Source organism: Dermochelys coriacea, chromosome 10 (genome assembly GCF_009764565.3).
Source record: "Dermochelys coriacea isolate rDerCor1 chromosome 10, rDerCor1.pri.v4, whole genome shotgun sequence".
In the NCBI taxonomy this organism is placed as follows: domain Eukaryota; kingdom Metazoa; phylum Chordata; order Testudines; family Dermochelyidae; genus Dermochelys; species Dermochelys coriacea.
This window is the reverse complement of record NC_050077.1, coordinates 55,739,205-55,764,651: the sequence shown is the minus strand read 5'-3', so window position 1 is coordinate 55,764,651 and position 25,447 is coordinate 55,739,205. Positions and strand designations below refer to the sequence as shown.

At 43.7% G+C, this 25,447-nt stretch overlaps 1 protein-coding gene across 9 annotated transcripts in view; it reads right to left on the bottom strand.

The window, feature by feature from the left end:
• The window catches only part of APBA2 (amyloid beta precursor protein binding family A member 2), a 206,576-nt gene that overhangs the window by 66,825 nt on the left and 114,304 nt on the right, over nt 1-25,447 (bottom strand). For 5 of the 9 annotated variants that reach the window (XM_038418360.2, XM_038418357.2, XM_038418364.2 and 2 more), the window contains one exon: nt 17,286-18,286. The exons of 2 other annotated variants lie outside the window; for them this stretch is intronic. In XM_038418360.2, the coding sequence (XP_038274288.1) occupies nt 17,286-18,248 (963 nt within the window). In that variant the 5' untranslated portion in view covers nt 18,249-18,286. Of the gene's footprint in view, nt 1-17,285; nt 18,287-20,216; nt 20,283-25,447 lie in introns of those variants that run through there. 2 more of the 9 variants (XM_043493840.1, XM_038418361.2) reach the window with 2 other exon arrangements.

The window sequence follows — 25,447 nt, the reverse complement described above, 5'->3', positions numbered from 1 at the left end:
AGGCTAAAAAAAGCTCTTTTCCCCCTTAATCAACTCTTTCTTATTCAGCAGCTGACATAGGCGGAACATTATTTATTAGAGAATTTCTTATTAACCATACTGTCACGTTAATTTGGGAGGATTTTTAAGTAACCAATCCTCATTTCTTGTGATCCAAATGCTTTCATGATGAAGGGCTGGGCAATTTCATGCCCTCCACTTCCTCTCAATTAACATATTACCTGGGAAGAGAAAATACTGTTTTGTAAAAATGCACACAACTGACAAGCTGGACAGTAGGGCGTTCTCCAGTAGAAGATTTGTTTCCAAGCATCTTCTCTGAGATGGACCACGTGGCCCTCTCATTTTACCACCTAGCTAGTTTGCATAAAAACCCCAGATTTGTGCACCAACACATGTGCACACGAGATACGCAATTTCTGCTGAAAGCTGGGCCTGTTTTCAGGTCACCTTTTTACTCATGGACGCCAGAATTGCAAGCACTGCCACCTGCATTTGTGTATATAAATGAATATTCTGCATGCACAATTGGGTAGCAAGGCAAATAGTGCAAAAAACCTCTGTGGGAAATGTCACTGGCCAGGTTGAAGGGCTCTGAAAATTTGGTCCCAAGTATTCCAATTCCTACCTGCAATTTTTCTCTCCTCTCCCTGCCTCTAATTCCTCTGCATGTGGAAATGGCTATAGTTATCTTTATCCTAATCATTCAAAATATGCCATGATACTTGTCAGTTAAGCGAGATCTGGCTAATCTTGTACATGATGGCCTGCAGCCATGCCCTACTAGGCCTTACTCTCTCCCGGTCTATGCAGGATTGTGCCTAACTTCATAGGAGGCATCTGAGGAACTTCCAGAGTACCAAAGGAGCTGGTGTTAGTGGTTAAGCCTCTGAGCCAGTAACGAACCAGTGTCCAGCACCGTGTTAGAACACATGCTAGACAGCTGAAGTGCTGTTTTTGTGATAAGAAGTAAAATCAAAGTCCTACCCACTTGTGGTCACTAACGTTCCCATGGCACTTCTTGCAAGAGAGCGTTATCTTAGCCCATATAGAAGTTTGTTCATACAGCTTTCCCTATGGTTACCTAACACAATATAAGTTGTTAGCATGGACCATTCACAAAGCTCAACTTAACCATACAGCCCTCCCAGAGGATCTCAGTTGCAACTTCACTATCCTGAATACCATCCTTGCCCTGCTGAACTCTGTGATGCTCCTCCTATTGAAGAATTAGTTCTAGTGAAAGCCAGCAGGTCTGGCTGCCTTTCAGAATTTATTTGGGAGAGGAATTTGTTTTGATAGGCAAGTAAAATATGATTAGCCTTCCATTATCATTAATTGTGGTAACGGGTTGACACGGACTGCGCACAAACATACAGATCATATACACCAGGTTCAAAGCCATAGTCAGGTTTTAAGACACACATCTAAATAATTTGGTTTATAATACACACCTGACAATCTCTTCATGAAGTGCTGTTTAAATATTAGATCAAAGAATTTTTAAAAATTATATACTTAAAATTTTGAAACCTAAGTTTAGAAAATACCCAGCCTCTATCTAAACTACACAATAGCCTCAGCAAACACAGTAAGACATGAGTGAGCTCATGGGTCTAATTAATCTTTCACTCACATGTGTGGTCTTTCCAGGACAGGTGTGAAACTGATAGGCAAGGAAAGTGTAGGGAAGCATCCACTGCCACTATGGCATCTGCCTCACAGAGACAGGAATTCAGCTTGCAGTTCAGTCAATATGGCACCTTACATAAGCCCAAAAATTGACTTAAGAAAACAATGACAGGTTTCAGAATAGCAGCCGTGTTAGTCTGTATTCGCAAAAAGAAAAGGAGTACTTGTGGTACCTTAGAGACTAACAAATTTATTAGAGCATAAGCTTTCGTGAGCTACAGCTCACTTCATCGGATGCATTTGGTGGAAAAAACAGAGGGGAGATTGATATACACACACAGAAAACATGAAAAAATGGGTTTATCATACACACTGTAAGGAGAGTGATCACTTAAGATAAGCCATCACCAGCAGCAGGGAGGGAAAGGAGGTAGATGGTTGACTTAGAACAACGCTTCCTCAGCTCTCGTCCCCTAATGCCCCTACTCTACTTGCGCTACATTGATGACATCTTCATCATCTGGACCCATGGAAAAGAAGCCCTTGAGGAATTCCACCATGATTTCAACAATTTCCATTCTACCATCAACCTCAGCCTGGACCAGTCCACACAAGAGATCCACTTCCTGGACACTACGGTGCTAATAAGCGATGTTCACATAAACACACCACCCTATATCAGAAACCTACTGACCGCTATTCCTACCTACATGCCTCTAGCTTTCATCCAGATCATACCACACGATCCATTGTCTACAGCCAAGCTCTACGATATAACCGCATTTGCTCCAACCCCTCAGACAGAGACAAACACCTACAAGATCTCTATCATGCATTCCTACAACTACAATACTCACCTGCTGAAGTGAAGAAACAGATGGACAGAGCCAGAAGAGTACCCGCAAGTCACCTACTACAGGACAGGCCCAACAAAGAAAATAACAGAACGCCACTAGCCATCACCTTCAGCCCCCAACTAAAACCTCTCCAACGCATCATCAAGGATCTACAACCTATCCTGAAGGACTCACAGATCTTGGGAGACAGGCCAGTCCTTGCTTACAGACAGCCCCCCAATCTGAAGCAAATACTCACCAGCAACCACACACCACACAACAGAACCACTAACCCAGGAACCTATCCTTGCAACAAAGCCCGTTGACAACTCTGTCCACATATCTGTTCAGGGGATACCATCATAGGGCCTAATCACATCAGCCACACTATCAGAGGCTCGTTCACCTGCGCATCTACCAATGTGATATATGCCATCATGTGCCAGCAATGCCCCTCTGCCATGTACATTGGTCAAACTGGACAGTCTCTACGTAAAAGAATGAATGGACACAAATCAGACGTCAAGAATTATAACATTCAAAAACCAGTTGGAGAACACTTCAATCTCTCTGGTCACTATTACAGACCTAAGAGTGGCTATCCTTCAACTAAAAAGTTTCAAAAACAGACTCCAACGAGAGACTGCTGAATTGGAATTAATTTGCAAACTGGATACAATTAATTTAGGCTTGAATAGAGACTGGGAATAGATGAGTCATTACACAAAGTAAAACTATTTCCCCATGTTATTTCTCCCCCCCCCACCCCACCCCCCACTGTTCCTCAGATATTCTTGTTAACTGCTGGAAATAGCCTACCTTGCTTGTCACCATGAAAGGTTTTCCTCCTTCCCCCCCATGCTGGTGATGGCTTATCTTAAGTGATCACTCTCCTTACAGTGTGTATGATAAACCCATTGTTTCATGTTCTCTCTGTGTGTATATCAATCTCCCCTCTGTTTTTTCCACCAAATGCATCCAATGAAGTGAGCTGTAGCTCACGAAAGCTTATGCTCTAATAAATTTGTTAGTTTCTAAGGTGCCACAAGTACTCCTTTTCTTTTTAAGAAAACAATGTTATCCTAGGACTATGGCCTCTTGCTGCTGCCACCATTTAAATGTTAATGAATTTATAGACAAAAATGGCAAGGTGCAACTAAAATATTGTATTGCCACTGTGAGAGACATTGATAGTGTAACGTTTCATGCCAGCGATATTTTTTCTATTAAACCAAGTGACTGATGTAAATGAAATCATTTCCTCTAATGGATGCTGGTGATGTTGAATGAGAACTGTTCAACACACCATTAGTGAGATGCTGCATTTAGACTACACTAAGTGACCATTTCATCCATGTTATGCAACTCAGTCAATCAGACAAATGAAATCTGATCTACTAAGATGCATTTAAACACAGACTTTTGAAGAAGACTATTTCTGACTGTTGAAGTTTTTTTTTATCACGGAATAATGGCCAGCCATCAAGCAACTTCAACTGTTTCCATTAGTGATATAGCAATTTCTAACAAGTAGCAGCACATTTCAGAAGTGACAGAAAAGTGTGGAAAGAAATATTTCTGTAGTTCCAAAGAGCAGCAACTAAAAGGAGGGATTATGGTTTGGAGTAATGGTATTACCTAATGTTACATGCACTTAAGAGTAAAGCTGGTCAGAAAAATTTACATTTCGCATTTTTTCCACCAGATGTACCAAAATAGAAACATTCCAAAGGACCACGTCAATTTCAACAAAATTCTGCCAAAACACTAGGCAAGGTTCTCCTGATTTCCTGTGAGCTTGCTGGACTTCCAGGGACCCAGGGCTTCCAGCTCCTCAATAGCCTGATTGCTGATTGCTCAGTAGCCTGATTGTTAAAGCTCCCAGGCTTGCAGTTCCTTGGCAGTATGCTGGAGCTCGGGTTCTCGGGCTCTCTGACTGGTGCCCTGCTTGGCTTTGTGCAGTTGTTTCACAGAGAATTTCAAAATTGTTGGTTTTCATTCTGAATCAGAATGAAAGCAAATTTCAAAAATCTTGAAATTCTCTGAAGAAAACAGATTTACCATTCTTCACCCAGCTCTGCTTAACCAGGAAAGCAGTAACCACCTGAGAAATCCAATCATCCTAAAGACTGAATTTTTGTCCTTCTGTACTCAAATCTGAAATGACTGGTCCTGGTAGAAGTTAAATGAGCATCTTTGGAGCTGTCAAAGTAACTGTCAGGCTGGATACAAATAGGCATTATGGGTAGCAAGTCTGTGCTAAAAAAAATCATGTCAAATGCAGACACACTGCAGTGCACTTACTGCCTCCTACTTTAGACGTCTTGGAAGAGTTCCTTTGAATGAATGATCAGGCATAGCTCATTTCAGTCAGTCGTGCATGTTTTTATTAGAACTTGCTTGAATAAACGAGCTACCAGAACAAAGCTTGAGACTATTCCAAAGTATACTCGCTGATGCTTTCCTTTATGAAATACAAATACCCAGAGCTGGTTTAGTTTCTGAAATGCTATGGGAGTGCAATGATAGTATTAATCAATTCTAATTATACTTTGCATGTCTACAACAGAGGGGAAAGAAACAAATGATTATACAAAAGCAACTTATTCTGTTGGATTCCAGTACTGAATGTGCACTCTTCAGCAAACCATAAAATTAAATTTATTTGTGAGGCAAATGACAGAATGCCTGTCTCCTGCATTCTGGAGACATAGGTTCAAATTTTGATATGGTCAGATGTGAAAGCAAGTCTGTAGTCTTTTCATTTTCCCTTGTGAATATTTGTTGATACCACAAAGCCTCCACAAAACTAGATGGTCTTGGGCAGCAGAGATCCAGGACATGAAAGCAGGAGTGACACAGTATGGATCTGTAATATACTGGCAGAATACTGTGGAGAAGTGGCACGACTGTTCATACACTAACTCATTCTAGTAACTGCCCTTTGAAAATGCCAGCCATTCATTTAAAATTTTAATTTGAAGACAGTGCCCACAACAGTCTAACTCCGGTGCCTAAACTGAATCTCCCATGAATGGAGTCTCTACCTTGTTCTCAACAGAACACACGAACTAGTCAGTCCAAATCCCCTCCATTTCTGGGCTTTGGCTATAGAAACACCACCACAATGTAAACTTCAGCCTACACTTTCTGACAGAACTGGGCTGATCCTAGCTTTTCCCTCCAGAATACCTTTTCTCAACTCCCTAAATCACCCTAGCCCAAGAGAAGCTCTCCAGTCAGCTTAGGTAGCATCTTTACTAAGCGCTACAGCAGCACAGCTGCATTGGTTCAGCTACACTACTGCATGTGTAGACAACCCCAAGAGTGGTCCAGTTTTCATCTGTGCCTCCCATTGCAAGACGGGGACCAACATCTCTAAAAATCAAACCATTTTTATCTAGATCCCGCAATATAACATTAGACGCCCTGATTGGAAAATGTTGGCCTGTCTTGATATATTCCTTCTCAATTCTTCCTCTTTAGTACAGTGGGGTCTCCCATCTCATTGGACTTGGCCAGGGAGGCAGGGGGGCTGGGCAGGGTGAAAGAAGTGTGGGGATGGGGGGAAGAGAACTGGGGTGCCCGTGCCTCCTCACCTCCTACAAGTACCAAGCGTCCCCCCACACCTCTCACACAAACCCCCTTGCAGACACTCTCTGTCCCCAAACCTCCTGCACCCTCCCAGCTACCCACTGCCATTGCTCTCCCCAACATCTCTAAATTTAGCTAGCTGGGCTATCCCTCTCCTGTGTTGGGGGTGGGCATGTGTATGGAGTGTGCGTGCACGAGTATGTCTGAGAGGTATCTCTGGACCTCAGTGGCTCAGGGGAGCTCCCACAAGCCCAGGAGCAACCTCTGCCACAAAACAGACAGCAGCTCCACTGTGACACGGTAGACCAGATGCCAGCTCTTGCCAGGGCTATGGCGTCAGCAAAACACTGACAACTTCATAGCTGGAAACCAAACCAGCTTGTATGTATGTATTGTTCACAATAGGTGTTATAATTGTAAATATGAGTTTAGACTCTATAACATGCTTGTAAGTTGCTGCATGCATTAATCTTATTTGTAATGTCTGTATCCCATGCTATAATATAATGTGTAAGTTTTGCTCATAACTGTAAAAATGCCCACTCTGAACTTGTGACCTCAGGCAGGAGCGTTCTCCAGCCCATCACAAAGGATTATCAAAATTAAGTGGGCCATTGTGAAACATCATGGTGCAAAGACTGGGTTAAATAACCCCCTCATATCCGTGAAGGTGCTACATGCAAGGAAGCTCATCCCATCAGCATGAATTCTGGAAGAAGGAAATACAGGTAGCTGACATGAAAATTATTCATCTCTTTGGGCCCTCTCAGGGCTGGAGCTAGGAGAGAAAAGCAGAGATCCACAGGGTCAACCTGGGTTAGCCCTAAAAGACATTCAATGCTGACCGACAACTCTGATCTCTGACATTCAATGATGACCGACAATGCTACTACAACTCTGTTACCTTTTGGAATAACAGACTAATTCATTTGTGTGTATATGTTGCCTGCTTTAACCTGTAAATAGCTCGTTTCTTTTTCCTAGTTAATAAGTCCTTAGTTTACTATAGGATTGGCTACAACCATTGTCTGTAGTGCGAAATCTGAGGTACAAACTCACCTGATATAAGTGACTGGTCTCTTGGGACTGGAATCTTTTGTGATCTTTGGTATATGTGGCAACCAGCTACAACTCAGTCCAGGTTGCCTGGGTGGCAAAATAGACTGGAGTGCACAAGGGGACTGTCTGTAACTCCATGGTAAGACTATTATAGTGCTTCACGACTTCCCATTTGTTACTGGGTTGGTGAAATCTAATTACAGAACATATAACCAACTGGCACTCATGGTCATGAACCACTCCAGACAGCATGAAACCCACCTCACCCTACAATCTCCTCTTCCTCAACTCCATCCCCCCCTCTGCAGGAGGACCCCAAGTCCCCCACTGCCCCAACTCCTGAACCAGAGTCCCCTTCCCACAGCCCCTTGCCAGCATCTCCCACCACAAGTCCCAGGAGAAGGGGATCCTCCAGCTCTGCTGGTCAGTGCTACATCTGCCACCCCTCCACTCCACAATACAGGTTCTGTGGCCTGCGGGGCAGCATGTACTGAAATTTTACCTCAGATGGTCTTGAAATCCATGCATAACAAAGCTTGTTAACCCAGAATTCATGTAGTTTCACAGAAGATGTCAGGGATTGTTCTCATTTAGGTCAAGTCAGGATTTAAAAATGTGGTAAATCTCTGTTAAAAACACACACCATTCCCTCCTGATATCTAGTAAAACTGAAAGGTTTTCTCCCCCCAGCAATGCATCTAAGCAGCTGTTTTAGATTGGATCTGAAAACTAAAACCTTGAAAAATCTGCCTACACCAAATAATCTACAGTATATTGCTGCTAACTGTTTAAAGAAAAAACTCCATTCTCAAAACACACTTGGTTTGAAGCCTCCATCTCTGCAAGTCAGGGAATCTTCACAGATAAAAGAGCCTCTTTTTTCCTGAGGAGAAAAGGATTGTCAGTCAAACAAGGCTCATTAGCACTCCAGTGTGCTTCACTGAAGACTGTATATCTGGTTCCTTTCTTGAAAGACAGAAAGCTTTGCTGTCTTCTGATAACTCTGTGGTTCTAATATCTGGACCCAGCAGTTGTTTAAAAATAACTTAACTAATTTTAACATTGGTTGAATCAAGCTCCATTCCACAGATGATCCAAGAAGTTTCACAGTAGGGTAATTATATGGTTAGAGTGAGATAATCAAGTGCATTTTTGCTCCACGCTTTATGGAAAGAAGGAACATTGCAAGCCAGATCCAGCTGTCTTTATATTTACTCCTTACTGGCATCTGTAAGGAATTTGGCTGTAAAGATTTAATCCTCTCTCTTCAAACTTATTCCCATTTCCTAATTAAGGATGTGTATGCAAGACATTTGTATATTGTATTGCTTTCTTCCATGTGTGTTTCAAACTTGTTGAGGCACAAGGAGCAGTTTGGAGTATACCTTCAAATCCTAAAATTAGTGAGAATGTACTATGTGTTTATAAACATTTTAGGTTAATTACAACAAAGTACCAGCTTTATAAATTCTCAATATGCCAAAGATAGGCCAATAAGAGCCCATACTGAAAGTGAAAAAAAATCTCAAGGATTTCTGTTAGATTACAAGGGTAAAATAGAATTATTTCTCCTGAGATCCCTGGGTACAAAAGTGGTTACCAAGTGAGACTATGTTCAGAAATCTATGATTAAGCACACCAAGAGACAAAAAACCTGCATGCTTTTCAGATCTAAATTATGCCCTACCCTATGAAAGACTGAAAAATTTGAGGATGGTCTCCCTGTTGAACTTCTCTTTTAAGGAAACATGCAAAATCACTGTGGGACAAGCTTCTCAAAAGCTGCACGGGCATGGGGTGGCTCTTCTAGTTCTTCAATGAAGTACAGAAGAGTCTCGGAAGAAATTGGATTTTATACATTTGAGTCAATTAATCCATGGTTATTACAGGCTCATCAATCTCTAGCTCAGTAGTCACCAACCAGTTGATTGCGTTCATCTTGTTGATACTGGAGGATCTCCCAGTTGATCACAATCTCCTGCTGTGGTGCGGGGCTGCCGCTAAGGCAGCCTCCCTGCCTGCCCCGGCCCCACGCCGCTCCCGGAAGCAGCCAGCGCAGCCCCATGGGCGGGGAGACAGGGGGTCTCAATCTGCATGCTGCTCCTGCTGTAAGCACCACCCCCGCAGCTCCCATTAGCTGGGAATAGGGAGCTGCGGGGGCAGGGCTTGCAGAGAGGGGCAGCGTGTGGAGCCACGTGCCGCCTCCCCCCAGGGGCGCATTGGTGGTTTCCAGGAGTGACCGGGGCCGAGGTAGGCAGGGAGCCTGCCTTAGTGGCAGCCATGCTGCACTGCCAACTGGGAGCTGCTGAAGGTTAGTGCTGCCCGGTGGGAGGCCACACCCCAACCCCCTCCCAGAGCCAGCACCTCAAATTAGCTCTGAGCCCCCTCCTGGAGCCAGCACCCCTTACCCCCCCTGCACCCTGAACCCCCTCCTGCACTCCAAGCCCCAGCCCTGACCCCACTCCCAGAGCCAGCACCCCATACCCCCTCCTGCACCATAACCTCCTGCCCCAGTCCAGAGCTCCTTCCTGAACCCAAACTCCCTCCCAGAGCTTGCATCCCTCACTCCCTCCTGCACCCAAAACCCCTGCCCCAGGCTTAGCTCAGAGTCCCCTCTCATGATGCAAACCCCTCAGCCCCAGCCCAGAGCCTGCAACCCCTCCCAAACCCCTACCCCAACCCGGTGAAAGAGAGTGAGGGTGGGGGAGAGTGTGACAGAAAGAGGAGGGGATGGAGTGAGTGGGGTGGGGCTTTGGGGAAGGGGCAGGGCCGCAGGGAAGGGAAGGGGTAGATCCTGGGTTGCCCTTAAATTCAAAAAGTGATCTTGAGTGTAAAAAGATTGGAGACCACTGCTCTAGCTGCCACTAGAGGGGGACAGAGTGCCCCAGCAAGCCGGCATTAGGTTACATCCATCTCCAATGGGGCATTGTGTATGTAAAGGAGGAGAGGGAAAATCCACTCATTTGGGAGGAAAGGTGAATGAGAAATCAAAGCTCACAGAGACAAATAGTACAATGGGATGACTAAATATTTTACATGGCAGGTAGGTCTTCCTCTAGGACCTAATATGTTTGGTTTGTTTTATAAGATATTAAAAATTGCTATGACTGTCTTTAAAGTCCAAAGGGCGTTTCACTTGTCAGAATGATTTTTAAATGAGAAGGTCAAATGTACCTTTAAAGTTATCACCCTAGAGTTATGCCAAAATATAAACCTGGATGGAAAGAAAGAATACTTTGACTAAGGAGAATTTGAAAACAATAGCATCATCCAATAGTCTAAATAAACTTCTGAGAGACACTAAAGATTATCTTGACAATATGTCTGGCAGTCATAAATGGCATAATAAATATCAAACAAAGCCATAAGGCTGATTTAGCATCTAAGATTACATTATAAGATCAATACCTACTCAAAAGGATATATTTACACCTTCTAAACTTTGTCTAGCCCTCACTGTACATTTTTATTTTTGTTTTAACTAGTATGAGCTAGAATCCAGGGGACAGAGTTATGATCTAGATGGCGGTGGGGAGGAAGGATTCATCAAGCTACAGTAACCACTACTAAACCGATGAGGAAATCAAAGCATTAATATGGGGTACTGTAGCCTCTTGGAGAAGGTACTGTTTATCTCTACATGTGTTCAACTCTGGATGACTCATCAAAAGGCACTTACACAAATAAAATCTTAAAAATAGTGGGATGGATGAATTTTGAGCACCGAACATTTCTTCTTTAGTCGAGTATTAAAGTGTCACACTAAGTTTCCTAATGTTTTATGATTTGTTACTCTATTTTGATTTTGATAGACGAAACTTGCCAGCTGAGATCCTCACCTCCGCATTCTGGGCCCTTTATGCCACCCAGAAGGGCTGGAGTGGCATAAATGGCCTTAGAAGCTCTGTATCTGTAAAGATAATGTTTCTCCCCATGTATGAACTGTGGAAGACAGCTGTTATAATCCCTGCTCCATAGTCGACTCGTGCCTCTTCATACTGGGGGGGGGAGGGCACAATCTAAACTGGAGAACATGTGACCACCCTACATGTCTCCTCTGCCCAGCAATCTCCCTGCCCTGCACTCAGCCAGGGGCTGCCGCACTCTCCCTGCCCAACCAGAGTTACCTGGGGGGAGGGGCCCTGTCCTTCTCCTGCTGTGCCTCCCCTCTGGCACATTTCTGGCTTGCTCAGCCCCTGACTCCCAGCAGACAGGCCTGGGCAGCGAGCAGAGAGGACAGGGTGGCCTGCCGCCCCAGCGAGGCTCTCTCTCAGGCAGCTACTGTGCTGCACAGAGCAGTGACCAAAACAGCCGGCATGAAAAGTGGCTGGTCCCACCCCTTCCACTCCCTGCCCAGGCCTGGATCCCAGGGACAGGAGCCGAACATGCCAGGGGGCAGGCACAGCAGAAAAATGAAGCCCCTCTCCCACCCCTCCCCCGTCGGCATGACCACACAGACCCCCACCCCCACCCCTGTGTCATCTGTGTCATCTATGCCCTGCTCTGTCAGAGACCGCACCACAGTACACAGTGCTGTGGAGATTTCAGGCAGCCTTCATGGCCATCTAAGTTACACCAGGGGATCCTCCTGCCTCCAGAGCAGCCCAAGATTGGGATGGTGCAAAGGTCCCACCTTAGCCCCCACTACTTCTGATTATGAAGTCTGTATTGCACAACGTAGAATCTCACTTTAGTGTTGCCAATTTTTGTTGGATGTATTCCTGGAGGTTTCATCACATGACATAATTTTTAATTAAAGACTTAAATTCCCGTGGACTACAGAACAACCCTGGATGGTTGGCAGCCCTACCTTTCACGTTTGAAAGAGAAGGGTCAGTGATAACAGGGTCATGCTCAGGACTTACTGTATCATCACTCAGACACCTGCCACGTATAATTTTCAAGCTCTCAAGCAGAAGAGAGTTACCAAATGGGAAAAATCTGAGAATATAAAGTTAAGGGAAACTAGAATTAAAGTAACAAAAGGCTTCTGGTTTTAGGAAAACATATGGACTTTTCTACTCCACTATACTAATGGTTAATTAAGCAACTGTCATGTGTATGCAAATGGTCTCTATTTTAAAATTTAGATGTTAGAAACACTAAGTGACTAATATTTATGAAAGTTACTGGGATTGATAAAGTCCTCTTTATTTGCAAGAAAAATATGACACAGGTAGCAGCCGTATAAACCTTTCCCGTCATTCCACCCATGTGGATCATGGAAATTTTTGAGCAATTTGAGTAGCTACCATTCTTATTATCCCTCAGTTAGAGACAGGCACATACACACTCCCTGAAGTATAATTTGTTTACATTTCTGTTAATCTAGTGATGAACGTGATCGCAAAAACCCATCTTTAAGAGTATTGGATTTCACTGAAATAGCTCTTTCCTTTCTCTCTCTTTTTCCTTCCTCATTAATTTTGAGTAGTTCCACCCCTCTGTCGAATAGTCCTTCTCTAAGCAAATGTCATCTTACTTAAAAAAGAAAACTAAGAACTTCCATTAATAGTGTGGATTAAATAGGCAGGTTTTGATGTTGTGTCAACAGCTATTTATGACCTCAGTTTTCATAGGTATTTTATTAAGCTGGGTAAGACATTGATTTTTCTATTTGCTGTTGTCAGGCAACTCTTACTGAAAAGCCATGACTCAGACAACATACCCAGAAGTGCTGTTTATAGGCTAGAGTAGGATGAAAATGATGGAAATGTCAAAAGAATCGGTATTATTTTGTAGAAGTAAACTATTACCTTGGAAATGGGAATACCCAGTCATTCATGATCTTCACAAGAATTGAAAGAATGCTTTTTTTTTTTTTTAATTTTACCCTACATGTCTGGCCAAAGTAAATTGTAGAATTTATCCAATCCGGACAGAAATCAGAACCTGGACAAGCATTTTGGTTCATTTTTTAAAATATCCTCCATTTACTCTTGCCCCAATGTGTTTTTGATTGTGTTCTCATCTAATGGTTCTGTGTTGAGACTCTGAATTGATGGCAAATCAGATTATTGGCATGGTTGGCTTCTAAAATATCCAACTAACATCTGAAGGGAGGTAAGCAGAGGTGAAAAATAATGACTTGCACACCTAAGAATGTTGGAGAGAGCTCACAATTGAAAAATAAACTTTCAGACTTCCAATTCTGGGTGACACCACTGGCCATGTTGTCTGCTGTAGCAAAGCAGTGTGGAATTTACTAAAGCCAAGCAAAGTGAATACGCAACAGCAAATATTTTAGACAGACTAATAAATACTTCCAATAATATGTGCAGCACAGCAGCGTACTCCTGGTATAAGCACAAAGCTGTGAGAAGATTTGTTGAGATGGAAATGAGAAGGAATTTCACCCCACTGAGGGTTGGTTTTGTCAATGGAAGCCTGGTCATAGCATTGTTTTTACAAAAGAACATGGGGTGAGGGATGGGGATATACTACACTAGAAGAAGTTTTGCCTTTTAATCATGAGGGCTACTGAACCAATGACTGGAGTGAATAGAGCAGTTATATTTTTATTTCTAGATATCGGGAGAGAGAGAGTAAATTTAATTTGCAGTTTATAAACAACAATGGAGAGAGGTGAGGCAGAGAGAATTACAGAACATACAGCCCTGTCTGGCACTCCCAACTGTTACCTTCAGGCCCTCAGCTTTCCAGGCACAACAGTGGGGATGAGAAGTTAAAGATCTGTAACTTACCAGATGCACTTTTGATCCCTTTCAGTCCCTCCCAAGTGCACCTCTCAGGTGACAGGCCTGACTTCCTGCACCTTACTCTGGGTGGAACCAAGTGATCCCACAACTCTTAGGTTGGATCTCTGGGCTTTAGAGTGGGCCTTAGCTCCATAGTGCCTCTGATAGATGACAGGTTTCAGAGTGGATAGATGAGAGATCCTATACCTTGGGAGAACAGAATCTCCCCATCTTCCCAAAAGCCAAGTTCCCTTCTTCCCACCTGCTGCGGGTAGGCAAGTAGCATTTACTCCCTTAGCCCTCTCAGAGTCATGTACATTTTGACAGTGGTCTGAGTTCCCCTACTCTCTCAGCCACTGCTTTCTCTACATCCCTACAAACAATTGCTTTACACTTATTTGGAGCTTTTCCCACCTTTGAGCAGGTACCATAATTTGGCAGTATTCTTTACTCAATGCCCCTTCTCCCAGGGAGGTTTTGGCTTACAGAGCTTTTCAGCTGTGCCTCAATTTCTGCACTTCCAGATAGAGTTGTGGCCACAACCATGCTCAGCTCTGCCTCTTCCCTAGAAAGGCAGGCAGTGAGCCCCCTTGGTCATGGGATCTGGATTGAATGGGTTTGCTTCTGAGCTTGTTTGGCTCAAACCCATTACATTATTTGCCAACACCACATCAAAAGGAATATCCTCCAAAAACCCCACTGTCAGGATGCTAGGACCTTCTTCATCAGAACTCAGTCCATTGGCATGCCAGTAGGGTTCACCACAGGGAATCCTACCTTTCATCCACATGCTAGTGTCCTGTCAGCTCAATGTCTCCCCATTTATTCTCACCTCCCAATTCTATTCGGGATCTGACTGTATGGTGCTCTCCAGGGTACAAGACACATGTACTGTAAATCTGCTCTGTATCTGCACTCATGATTAGCCTGATGCACTGATGGGATAGTGTCATAGCCTCCTTCTGGCTGAGCTTCCAGAAAATTAATCTGCCATAGTGAAGTGCCAGGTCCTTGATTCATGGTCACTTGACAGCTTATCCACTTGTGCCCCATCCCCTGACAGGTATAACATCTCAGTTGCTTGAGATCTTTCCTTGAGGGTCATCTTGGAGCTCTAACTCCCCATGGCTTGATTTTGCTCACTTCCCATCCCTGGTGAGCACCCTCATGTCTCTCCATCTGTTCTAACCTGACAAGGTCATACATTGCATCTGTGGCAGTGACTGCCATGCACACTGCCCTATTTGCAGAGGTAATCAGTCCTTCATCTGCTGCCTCCATATAAAAAAGTTACACCTTTGTGCTTTGGCACCCCCAAAAAAATCTTTCCTATAGGCCTCAGGTCCAATTTAAGGAGCAGAACTGGCTCAAATCACAAGCCTTCTCAAAGGACGTGAGATGGGGATCACTATAGCCCCTCTCTCCTGAAATCAGGGCAACAATTTAGCATTTATGCCCCTTGTGGAATTGGCATTCGATGTTCTGTTCCTGCTTAATGGGATATTAAGAAATTGAGGTACAAGATGTCCAATTAACAAAAAAGAGGAATAAAAAATATTACTAAAGATAAAGCAAGAGGGAAAGTGGTTTATAACTTTTTTGGGTGGGGGAGCCAGGGGAGAAGAAAAGTACAGGTAAGGAAAATGAGTTACAAACAGCTCCCTAAAAAGCAGTTAGTGGACAAGTGTGGAAAAACAGGAATTTACCCTAAACAGCTTTAAAAAGTCTGAGGGGATTGAGCTGTTGTGATAGGTGCAGGGAGCTAGGCCTTTCTCACAGAGGTGAATGATGCAGTTCAACTACTCTGGGACCAGATCTCTAGGCAACAGGTCCCATTTCCCAATTGTGTTAACACAAGAGCTGTGTTTGGCACCCTTTTCCTCCGAGAACCTGTGACATTGGCTGATTAAAGTGACACAAAAACATCTTCTTCAAAATAAAACATTATTCATTCACCTAATGGTTCAAAGGTAAGATGCCTTTTTTGTACACTTCCCCTAACCTATAACCTATCTTTGCAAGCATTTGTGATTTGTAAGTATTTTATGGTTAATAATTTAACTAAAAATAAATTAACAAATAATTCCATTAAACACTGTGAACCTGTGCTTCTTCTGGGGAAAATAAGAGAATCTTTAGGTTTAAATATATGCCAATGGAGCAGATCAGCTTTTAATAAGAAAGACATTATTTTCTCATGAGCAAAAGGAGCTTTTAAAAAGGGAGATGTATAATGGTTTGAGATGTCTACAACAGTTTTAAAATACCCTTCTTTATGGCTGATATTTTTTCAAAAAGATAGCAGGGTCCAATTGTGCAGCCATATTCATGTTCAGAATATGGCTGCACATAAGCACTGCTAACCAATAGATTCATAGATACTAAGGTCAGAAGGGACCATTCTGATCATCTAGTCTGACCTCCTGCTCGGCGCAGGCCACAGAATCTCACCCACCCACTCCTATGAAAAACCTCACCCATGTCTGAGCTACTGAAGTCCTTAAATCATAGTTCAAAGACTTCAAGGAGCAGACAAGCCTCCCTCAAGTCAACCATGCCCAATGCTACAGAGGAAGGCGAAAAACCTCCAGGGCCTCTATGACTAAGAGTTGTACAATCTGGCCATTTATGAGGGGGAGAATAATTACTGGACAAGATTAAAAATGTCTGATTAGATTATTTTGCAATCAAATGACACAAAATTCATTTCACAGGGCCCAGTTCTTACTTAGGCGATTCTTCCATTGCTGGTATTGAGAATATTGCCTGAGTAAGGACTGCATGATTGGGCCCTATAGTGTTTCAAAGCATGTTGTCAAGAAGAGCTCATGAATAAGAAAACTGTAATGAATTCCTGGTTTGAATATGAGATTGTGAGCCCCGTTGTTCGCACATTAATCATGTCAGATTATTAACAAGTGGGAGCTTTGGAATGCCAGAAAATTGATATTATAACTGCTTCTGCTGTGAAAATACACAAAGAGGGGCTGCTTGTCTGAGCTCTAATTTAGTGCTATTTCTATTCACGATTGAGATCTATGCACTGAAACCTTCCCGTGTAGTAATGGAGATTGCACTGCGGTTATTGATGCCATGTGTCATGTAGCAGTAATACATTGTGGAGTGCTTTTCCAAATCACCTTCTCAGACAAAACTAGTGTCAAGAAAATGATTACAGATAGGTACAGGGTACTAACACTCACAGTATTTTATTGATGCTGTACCTTTCTGTTCAAGTATTAGGCTATGTCTACACTACTCAGCTTTTAGTGACAGGACTGTGTCGCCACAGCCATGCCGCTAAAAATCATGCAGTGTAACTGCTGTTTGTTGGATCTCCTGCTGACAAAAAACTTGGAGAGAACTAGCTGCAGACCACCTGAATGGATCTGTCTGAGGACCACAGTTTGAGAACCTCTGATCTACATGATTAATAGTTTTCTTATTAAAAAATAGAGCCTCATACCTGTTCTTGTGGCCATTTCTGTCTGTCTTCTGGAGTTCTTGACTTTGTTTTAAAACCTCTAGGCATATCTCCAACATGCTTTGAAGCAACTGGAATATTCAATGATTTTGGCCTCCCTTCATGTCTGTTGGTACTACGAGCAGCATCACCTTTTGGACAAGTCTCTTTATAATCATTTTGCACATTTTCAGTCCCGCCATGATCAGGGCTCATTTCTGTTGTACTGTTAATGCTGCTCATACTCATGCTCATTTTAATCTCAGCTACAATCTGGTCAATGTCTTCTTCCTGCTCCTCCAACTCAGCATCTTCTTTCCTTGAATGGTAGGGCGACATCCCATGAGTGTTTCCATTAGCTTCTGGTGGATAATAATCCTGATAGCTTTCTTCATTTTGACAGTATTGTATGTTTTCTTCTTGGTCTTGAATTTCCAGACAAGATACTTCATCCTCCAAAATCTGAACACAGTTATCTTGGTAGTCTTGCCCTTCTGTCACTTCACTTTCATCATGGTGTTGGATGTTAGCTTCTGTCCATTCTTCTTCCACAGCTTCTTGACATTCATCAGTTTCAACTTGGTGTTCTTCATGAGGTACATACTCTTCCCCATTGCAGTCCATTCCTTCCAGATAACTGTCATCCTCTGGACAGTACCTAATATAGTATGTGATCCCTTCCTCTTCCTCTGGCAGGCCTTCATCATAGTCCTCCTCTTCAGAGGTATTATTCACATAATCAGAGCTGGAATCGCCATCTCCACTATTATCATTGCACTCGTGTTCCACAGGGGTAGGGCTATCTTCTCTGATAGCTGTTAGCTCTGCCTCCTTTGCTATGTAATCTTCACTAGGCAGGTCATTTTCCTCACTTTCAGGCTCCCTGTGGTGAAATGAAGTAGGGCAAGGTATCACCCTGTGATCCAGCATGTTGGTTGTAGTGCTTTGTCGTTTCCTGTTTGCCATAGCTGACTTCTTAGGTGACAATCATTTCTAAGCAATTCCTGTAATGAAGAGGGGAAAAAACACACTCAGAAAAAGGTCATCAGCAAGGATCAGAGTGATGCTAATGGGAAACAATGAAACTGGTACTTTTAAATTTGGTATAAAACAACTACTTACAAAAAACACTCTCAAACTATACCATCAAAACTACACTCAATGTAGCCAAAAGGTAAGTCAATGGAGTTGTGCTGGGTGAACACAGGTGTAGCAGTGATCAGAATCTGGCCCATTAGTATATGCATAAACAGTAACAACATAAAATAAGAGAAAACCAGTGATGAAAATAGTTATATAAATCACGAAACTCAAAAGGAGGTAACACCTTCACCTAGACAGCTAATTCTGCAACTCTGTATTAGACTTTTCCTGTACAGTATCTTTTCTATGTGGAAGATAATGAGTAATTTCAACACCATTTGTTTTCGGGGCGGGGGGAGAGTTCTGTGAGAGTATTTATATGTGGTACTCTTGGGGGAATTCTGTAGCACTGTACACGTACAGAATTCATGTCTCCCGCAGAACGTACATTCTGCTGGAGAGATGCTGCAAATATACCTTTTGTCAACCGGGAGCTGCTGTGGCACCACAAGAGAGGGCAGCTGGCTCACACGTAGGAACAGGGAGAGGTCAGAGACTGCCTTCCTCACAGGGCTAGTGTGGAGGCACAGAATATGGGGGGGATGGACAAATTGGGGGATACAGGGCTGCTGGGGCGGTTACACAAACTGGGTTTCAGAAGGGTTAGTGGGAGGAACAGAATGGGGCATGGACACAGGAGCTAATGGGTTGACATTGAGCCAGGGCTGAATGAGAGTGGGGCTGCCGGGCCACATGGGGACATGAGGAAGAGGGCTGCAGGGAAACAGAGACAGATGTGCCTGACTGAGAGAGAGGCTGGGGGGCCAACCAGGGTCTGCATGGGGGAGGCTCCCCAACACTCTAACAATCCCTCCCCCTGCAAAAAACTCCCACCCACACCCAACAATCCTCCAGGTTCACTCCCAGGCTCCTTCCCTCTCCCTCAGCTCCTCCTTTACCCCTAACTCCCACAAGCTTTTGCACTGCTTCTGAGGGATGCAGGAAATAAGTTTCTGTATTGAAGTTTAAATTAAATTATTACTCCAAGGTCTGTATTAATATGCCTAGTAAGGAATCTATTTGTCAAAAAACATTTCCTGAATCTTTTGTTGTCTGTATTGTTACATGCTGACAGGTATTTTGAAACAAATTACCAAAATAATTCAAACTAGCGGGATTATATTGTGTTATTTTGACAAATAAAATATGCAGAATTTTAAAATATCGTGCACAGAATTTTTAATTTTTTGGCGAGGAATTTCCCCAAGAGTAATGTAGGAAACTGACTTGTATATTTATTGAATTCTATTTTATTTACAAGAGGAACACACTGGTTTATAGGGTTTTTAAGCTATATTCATATACACATTTGTATTTTTAAAATATTGTTAATATTAGGCAACCAACATTTTAAAAATAATCTCTTGGATACTGAAAGGAAGAGACAAACAGAAAGCCCTAAAATTATGTGTTAAATATATTTCAATACTGATGAATATGCTACAGGAATGCTTAAATCAATCTTAAAAATTAATCCCAAGCTTCAAACATGGGGTTTCCCTCTCTCAAATCCTTTTCCCAGTAATGAGTCATAGAATGACCCTCAGCAATAAAGCAATTAGCATTATCTTTTCAACAGACAAATTAGGCATTCCTTCAATGCATTCCGTATTTACTTAAGATCAGACCGAGCTCCCATTGAAACTGGGTAGGAGGAGTCCATTAATTTTGGAGTGGGATAAGGCATTAACTAAACATTATTTACTGCTTCTTTTTTTTTCCATAGAAGAAACTAAAGCATCTTCATAAAACCAAAGCAATATCAATAATTTAGTGTTTACTGAGACCCACCACTTGAATTTGTATCAAACAGGATCCACGTAGCGTTGAAAGACAACAAATTTGTTTTCAAACAATTAAACCTATACACAAGGGAAAAAATCAGACATTTATAAACAGTCAAATTAAATTACTTCCACTAGTGCCTGTTCACATTTAACTGAATATATTACTTGTCTAAATACTGATTTCAACAACATACTATAGAATTTGTTTACGTAAGCTGCATATCATTTCGACATATCTGGTAAGGGCAAGAGGAAAGTGGATAACACTAGAGGAGTGTGGCACCAGTGTTAAACTATTAGACTTGGAAGTTTCTGGCTATGTTACATCATTTTCATATCTGACTTCTTTCAGCATAAGCATTTCTCTGTTGTTGCCTATCTCACTCCCACTACACAGCTCATTGTTGTCTCAAGCTGATGCAGTTGATTAAAACAGGTGAAGTGAACCTTGCTGATCTTTACCTGTTTAGAGTTAATTTTATTTAGATCATCACACCTACTTCTGAAATTATGCCTTTTACCACAGAGATATTTCAGCTACCAACATGATCATGTCTAGTTAACTAATCGTATAATCACCTCTGTGCACGCACATAGCAACAAGACAATTGCATAAAAACAGCAGCTGCATAAATGGAAAATTCTTACAAAACATAAGTGTCAGAGAAAAAAAATACTGAAGCCAGCTGGCATTATATATCTAAAAACTTTGTTTAGGTCATGTACAGCATTTATATCTGCAAGCAAGCAGGCATGATAACTCATTCCTGGCTATTCCTCAACTGAGTTATCTAACGGGTCATAAAAATTCCCAAATCATAGCATATTTTATGTTATAGGTACCAAATCCAGAGCCCTGGCACATTCACAGGTTGGAGGCCAGTGGTACTATACAGCCAGCCAAATGCTCCTTGGGGCAAGGATGGTCCAGCTCTAGGACTGGGGAAGATTAGAGACACCAGTGATGGGAAAAGATTTTAAAGAAGCCCCAGACATGTTCCGTATTTCCCAAAGTGCTTGCTGCCTGACACCCAAGGAGATTAAATAAGCCATATTAGCCCACACAGCAATGTCACCGCTGATAGTTTTAAAAGACAGCTGAGAATAGGAGTGAACATCCTTAGGCAATTTATTCCAGTGCTTAACTATCCTGACAGTTAGATAGTTTTTCCTAATGTCCAACCTAAACTGCCCTTGTTGCAATTTAAGCCCAACACTTCTTGTCCTAACCTCAGAGATTAAGGAGAACAACTTTTCTCCCTCCTCCTTGTAACACCCTTTTATGAATTTGAAAATGGCTATCATGTCCCCCCTCAGTCTTCTCTTCTCCAAACTAAAGAAACCCAATTTTTAAATCTTCCCTCAGAGATCATGTTTAATCACCTTTAATCATTTTTGTTGCTCTTCTCTGGACTTTCTCCAATTTGTCCACATCTTTCCTGAAATGTTTTGCCCAGAACTGGATACAATACTCCAGTTGAGGCCTGAGTACAGTGGAAGAATTCTTGTCTTGCTTACAACAATCCTGCTAATGCAGGGGTCTCAAAACACAAGTCACCTTAGGGCCAGTGCCAGTCCTCAAATCCTCCCAGCAGGCCAATAATGTCACTGAAAATGGTGTTCAGAAAAGAAATGTTTATACTGTATTTTTTATTTCTAATTTCTTAGAAATAATAAAACTGTCATACAACTTTATACAATTCTTTGCTTGCCAGAGAGTTGTTAGTGTTTGCCAGACACCTGGCAACGCTTCAGTTCTGTCAATTTGTTGATGTTTGGCCTCAGTGACTGAGCAGTTGAAACCTTCAGCATTGCAGCACGGTGGGCATCAGATAGTTGTGTTTGGTATTTTGACTTGTTTATATTCATTGTGGAAAAAAGTGATGCTGCCTCCATGGCTGACTCTGCCCGGCGACTAGTGATGGTATCTCTGTCCCTCTTCCCCAGCCAATGGGAGCTGCAGGCGGGGAGGGCGCCTGCAGCAGACAGCCTACAGCATGGCCGCATACATCTCTCCTCCGTGGACCGCAGTGGGGAGGTTCTCAGGCTGAAGATGGCCCGCGGGCCAGGACTTTGAGACCCCTCTGCTAATGCATCCCAGAATGATGTTTTGGTTTTTTGTAACAGTGTTACTCTGTTGACTCATATTTAGCTTGTGATCCACATTATAGTAGCTCCATCTAGGTTGTATTTCCCTAGTTTGTTCATGAGAAGGCCATTTGAGACAGTATCAAAAAAAGGCCCCATCTACACTGGCAAGTTTTTGCGCAGTAAAACCGCTTTCTATGCTGTAATTCCTGAGGTGTGCACACTGCCAAGCCCCTTAGTGCAGAGAAACTGCACAGTTGTAGTGCTCCAAAAAAACCACCCCAACGAGAGGCGTACAGCTTTCTGTGCCAGGGCTACAGGGCTGTGGTGCCAGTAAACACCATGGCGATTACAGGGCTGCGATTGGCCTCCAGGAGGTGTCCCACAGTGCCTATTCTCACCTCTCTGGTCATCGGTTTGACCTCTACTGCCCTGCTCTCAGCTGACCAACTGTCAGCCCCACCCCGTACATTCCTTTGCAAATTTGAAAATCCCTTTCTTGTTTGCTTGGTGATGCGTGCAGTGGTTTCAGCGCATCTTTCCAGGTGGCCATGCCTGCTTCACACACCAGACAATCCCCAGCTTGGAGCAATGCCACGCTGCTGGACCTCATCAGCATTTGGGAAGAGGAGGCTGTGCAGTCCCAGCTGCACTCCAGCCATAGGAATTATGATACCTATGGATAGATTTCACGATACATGATAGAAAGGGGCCATGACTGGAAGACACTGCAGTGTAGAGTAAAAGTGAAGGAGCTGCGGAACGCCTACAAGGCGCGGGACGTAAACCGCTGCTCCGGTGCTGCGCCCATGCGCTGCCGGTTCTACAAAGAGCTGGACGCAATAGTTGGTGGCGACCCCACTTCCACTGCGAAGGCCCCTGTGGATACTTCGTTGGCTCACATGCCAGCCGAGAATGAACCAAACCAGGAGGACGAAATCTTGGACAAAGACGGGGCAGGAGGGACCCAGAGGCAGAGAATGGCTCAAAGGTCAGAGTTGCAGGCAGTCAGGAGCTCTTTTCTACCCCGGAGGAACCTAGCCAGTCACAGCAGGCGGATCTTGGCGAAGCGCAAACAGGAGAGGAAGCCCCTGGTAAGTGGATCTGATTTTGGGAATTGCTGAAGCAATCTGTTGGGGGCAGGAGGGGTGCAGAAAGCAGGCTTGTCTCCCACTGCATGCCTAATCTGAGCGGCGGAACAGGCTGTTGATTGACTCCCTCACTTCACAGGAATCTCCCTCAGAGATCTCCAGGAAACTCTCATGGAGATACTGGGCAATCCGATGCTGCAGGCTCCTCGGCAGAGCTGCTTTGTTTCTTGCCCCATTAACGGTAACTTTCCCATATCACTGTGCCGTCATGGGCAGGGGGAGACACAACATGCCATTGCTGCACACAGGTGAGCTGCATAGGAGCCAGGGAGGAAGCCGCAGGCTTGGAAAAGACCCTCCCTTGATTCCTTCTTCACCCTCAGCAGCAAGATATATTCCATAATGATCACATTCTGTGGAAAGTGTGGGGACAGGAAAGATTATCAAGTCCCCCCCTACAGTGCTGGCTCTCCCCAAGAGCCACATGCCCAGCGTACATCAGGGTCCGGGAAGAGTGATTTACCCTGTGGCTATTCATCATTTTGGGGGTCTTGTGGCTCATGTGTGCTTGCCTGGGGTCAGCCAGTTAGTGACAGGTACATGAGTAAAACACAGCCAGTAAAGCACTGAATCAGTGCTGTCTGTGTTGCAATCAATACTGCTTCTGTAAAATGTTGCTTTTAAACTTCACAGAGATGACTTTGGGAGCCCAGCCTCCCTTATTGGTGGCAGAATGGCTGCACAGAAATAGAAAGCAGCAACGAAGATTTAAGGAGGACTTTCTCCATGAGGTTATGATGCACTCCGCCACTGAGAAACAGAAACTGAAGGAGTGGCGGGATAGTGAGAATGCGGCACACTAGAAAGAAGCCACAAAGCGGCTCTTAAACATTATGGAGCGTCAAGTGGACACACACTAGCCAATACTAGCTCTTCAAACCAAGCAGCTCCATGCCCACCCTCCCCTGCAGCCGTTGTCACAAAACTTTATCCCATGCGCTCACACACACACACACACAGTTCTCAACCTCCTGGCTCAACTCTCTACCCACAGCATTCCACTCCTCCCTCCTCACAGTCCAGCAGTATGGACTCCCACTACCCACTGCACTCAACACCCATCCCTCTGCAGTTTGGCCCTGCTGAAGTACAGCACCCGCTGAACTGTACTCCAGAGGAGAAGGTTGGGTATGATCCCTGGACATACACAAATCTGTAGCTGTCCCCAGACCCCTCCCCCTCTGGAGACCTTCCCTTCCCCCATCCCCCTCCCTGCTGATGTATTTTTGTTGTTCGACTCTCTCCTCCGGTTGTTAGCTTTTAGTAAAAGAATTGTGTTGGTTAGAAAACAATCTTTATTCTATTAAGTGAAAGCAAAAAGAGCACTGCAAAGCAACATGTAATGTTAAACCCCCTTATTGCATCATATGCACCAGTAACCTCCTAGCTTTACAAACACTGCAATCCCGAGGATAGCAGCAAATATTAGTGGCTTTTGGCTTCAAATTGCTGCCTCAAGGCAACCCTGATCCTTATGGCTCTGCGCTATAATAGCCCTGGTTTCTGGCTGTTCAAACTCAGTCTCCAGGTGCTGAGCCTCTGCAGTCCAGCCCTGAGTGAAGCTTTCACCCTTCCCTTCACAAATATTATGGAGCATATAGCACGCGGCTATAAACATAGGAATATCGTAAATCGGCTATGTCCAGCTTCCCATACAGGCATCGCCAGCAGGCTTTTAAACAGCCAAATGCACACTCAACAGTCATTCTGCATTTGCTCAGCCTGTTGTTGAACCGCTCCTTGCTGCTCTCAAGTTGCCCAGTGTATGGCTTCAGAAGCCATGGCATTAAGGGGTAGGCAGGGTCTTCCAGGATCACAATGGGCATTTCAACTTCTACAGTGATCTTCTGGTCCGGGAAGAAAGTCCCTGCTTGCAGCTTCTTTAACAGGCCAACGTTCCGAAAGATGCGTGTGTCATGCACCCTTCCAGACCATCCTGTCTTAATGTCCGTGAAACGCCCACGAACCACAAGTGCCTGGAGAACCATTGAGAAAT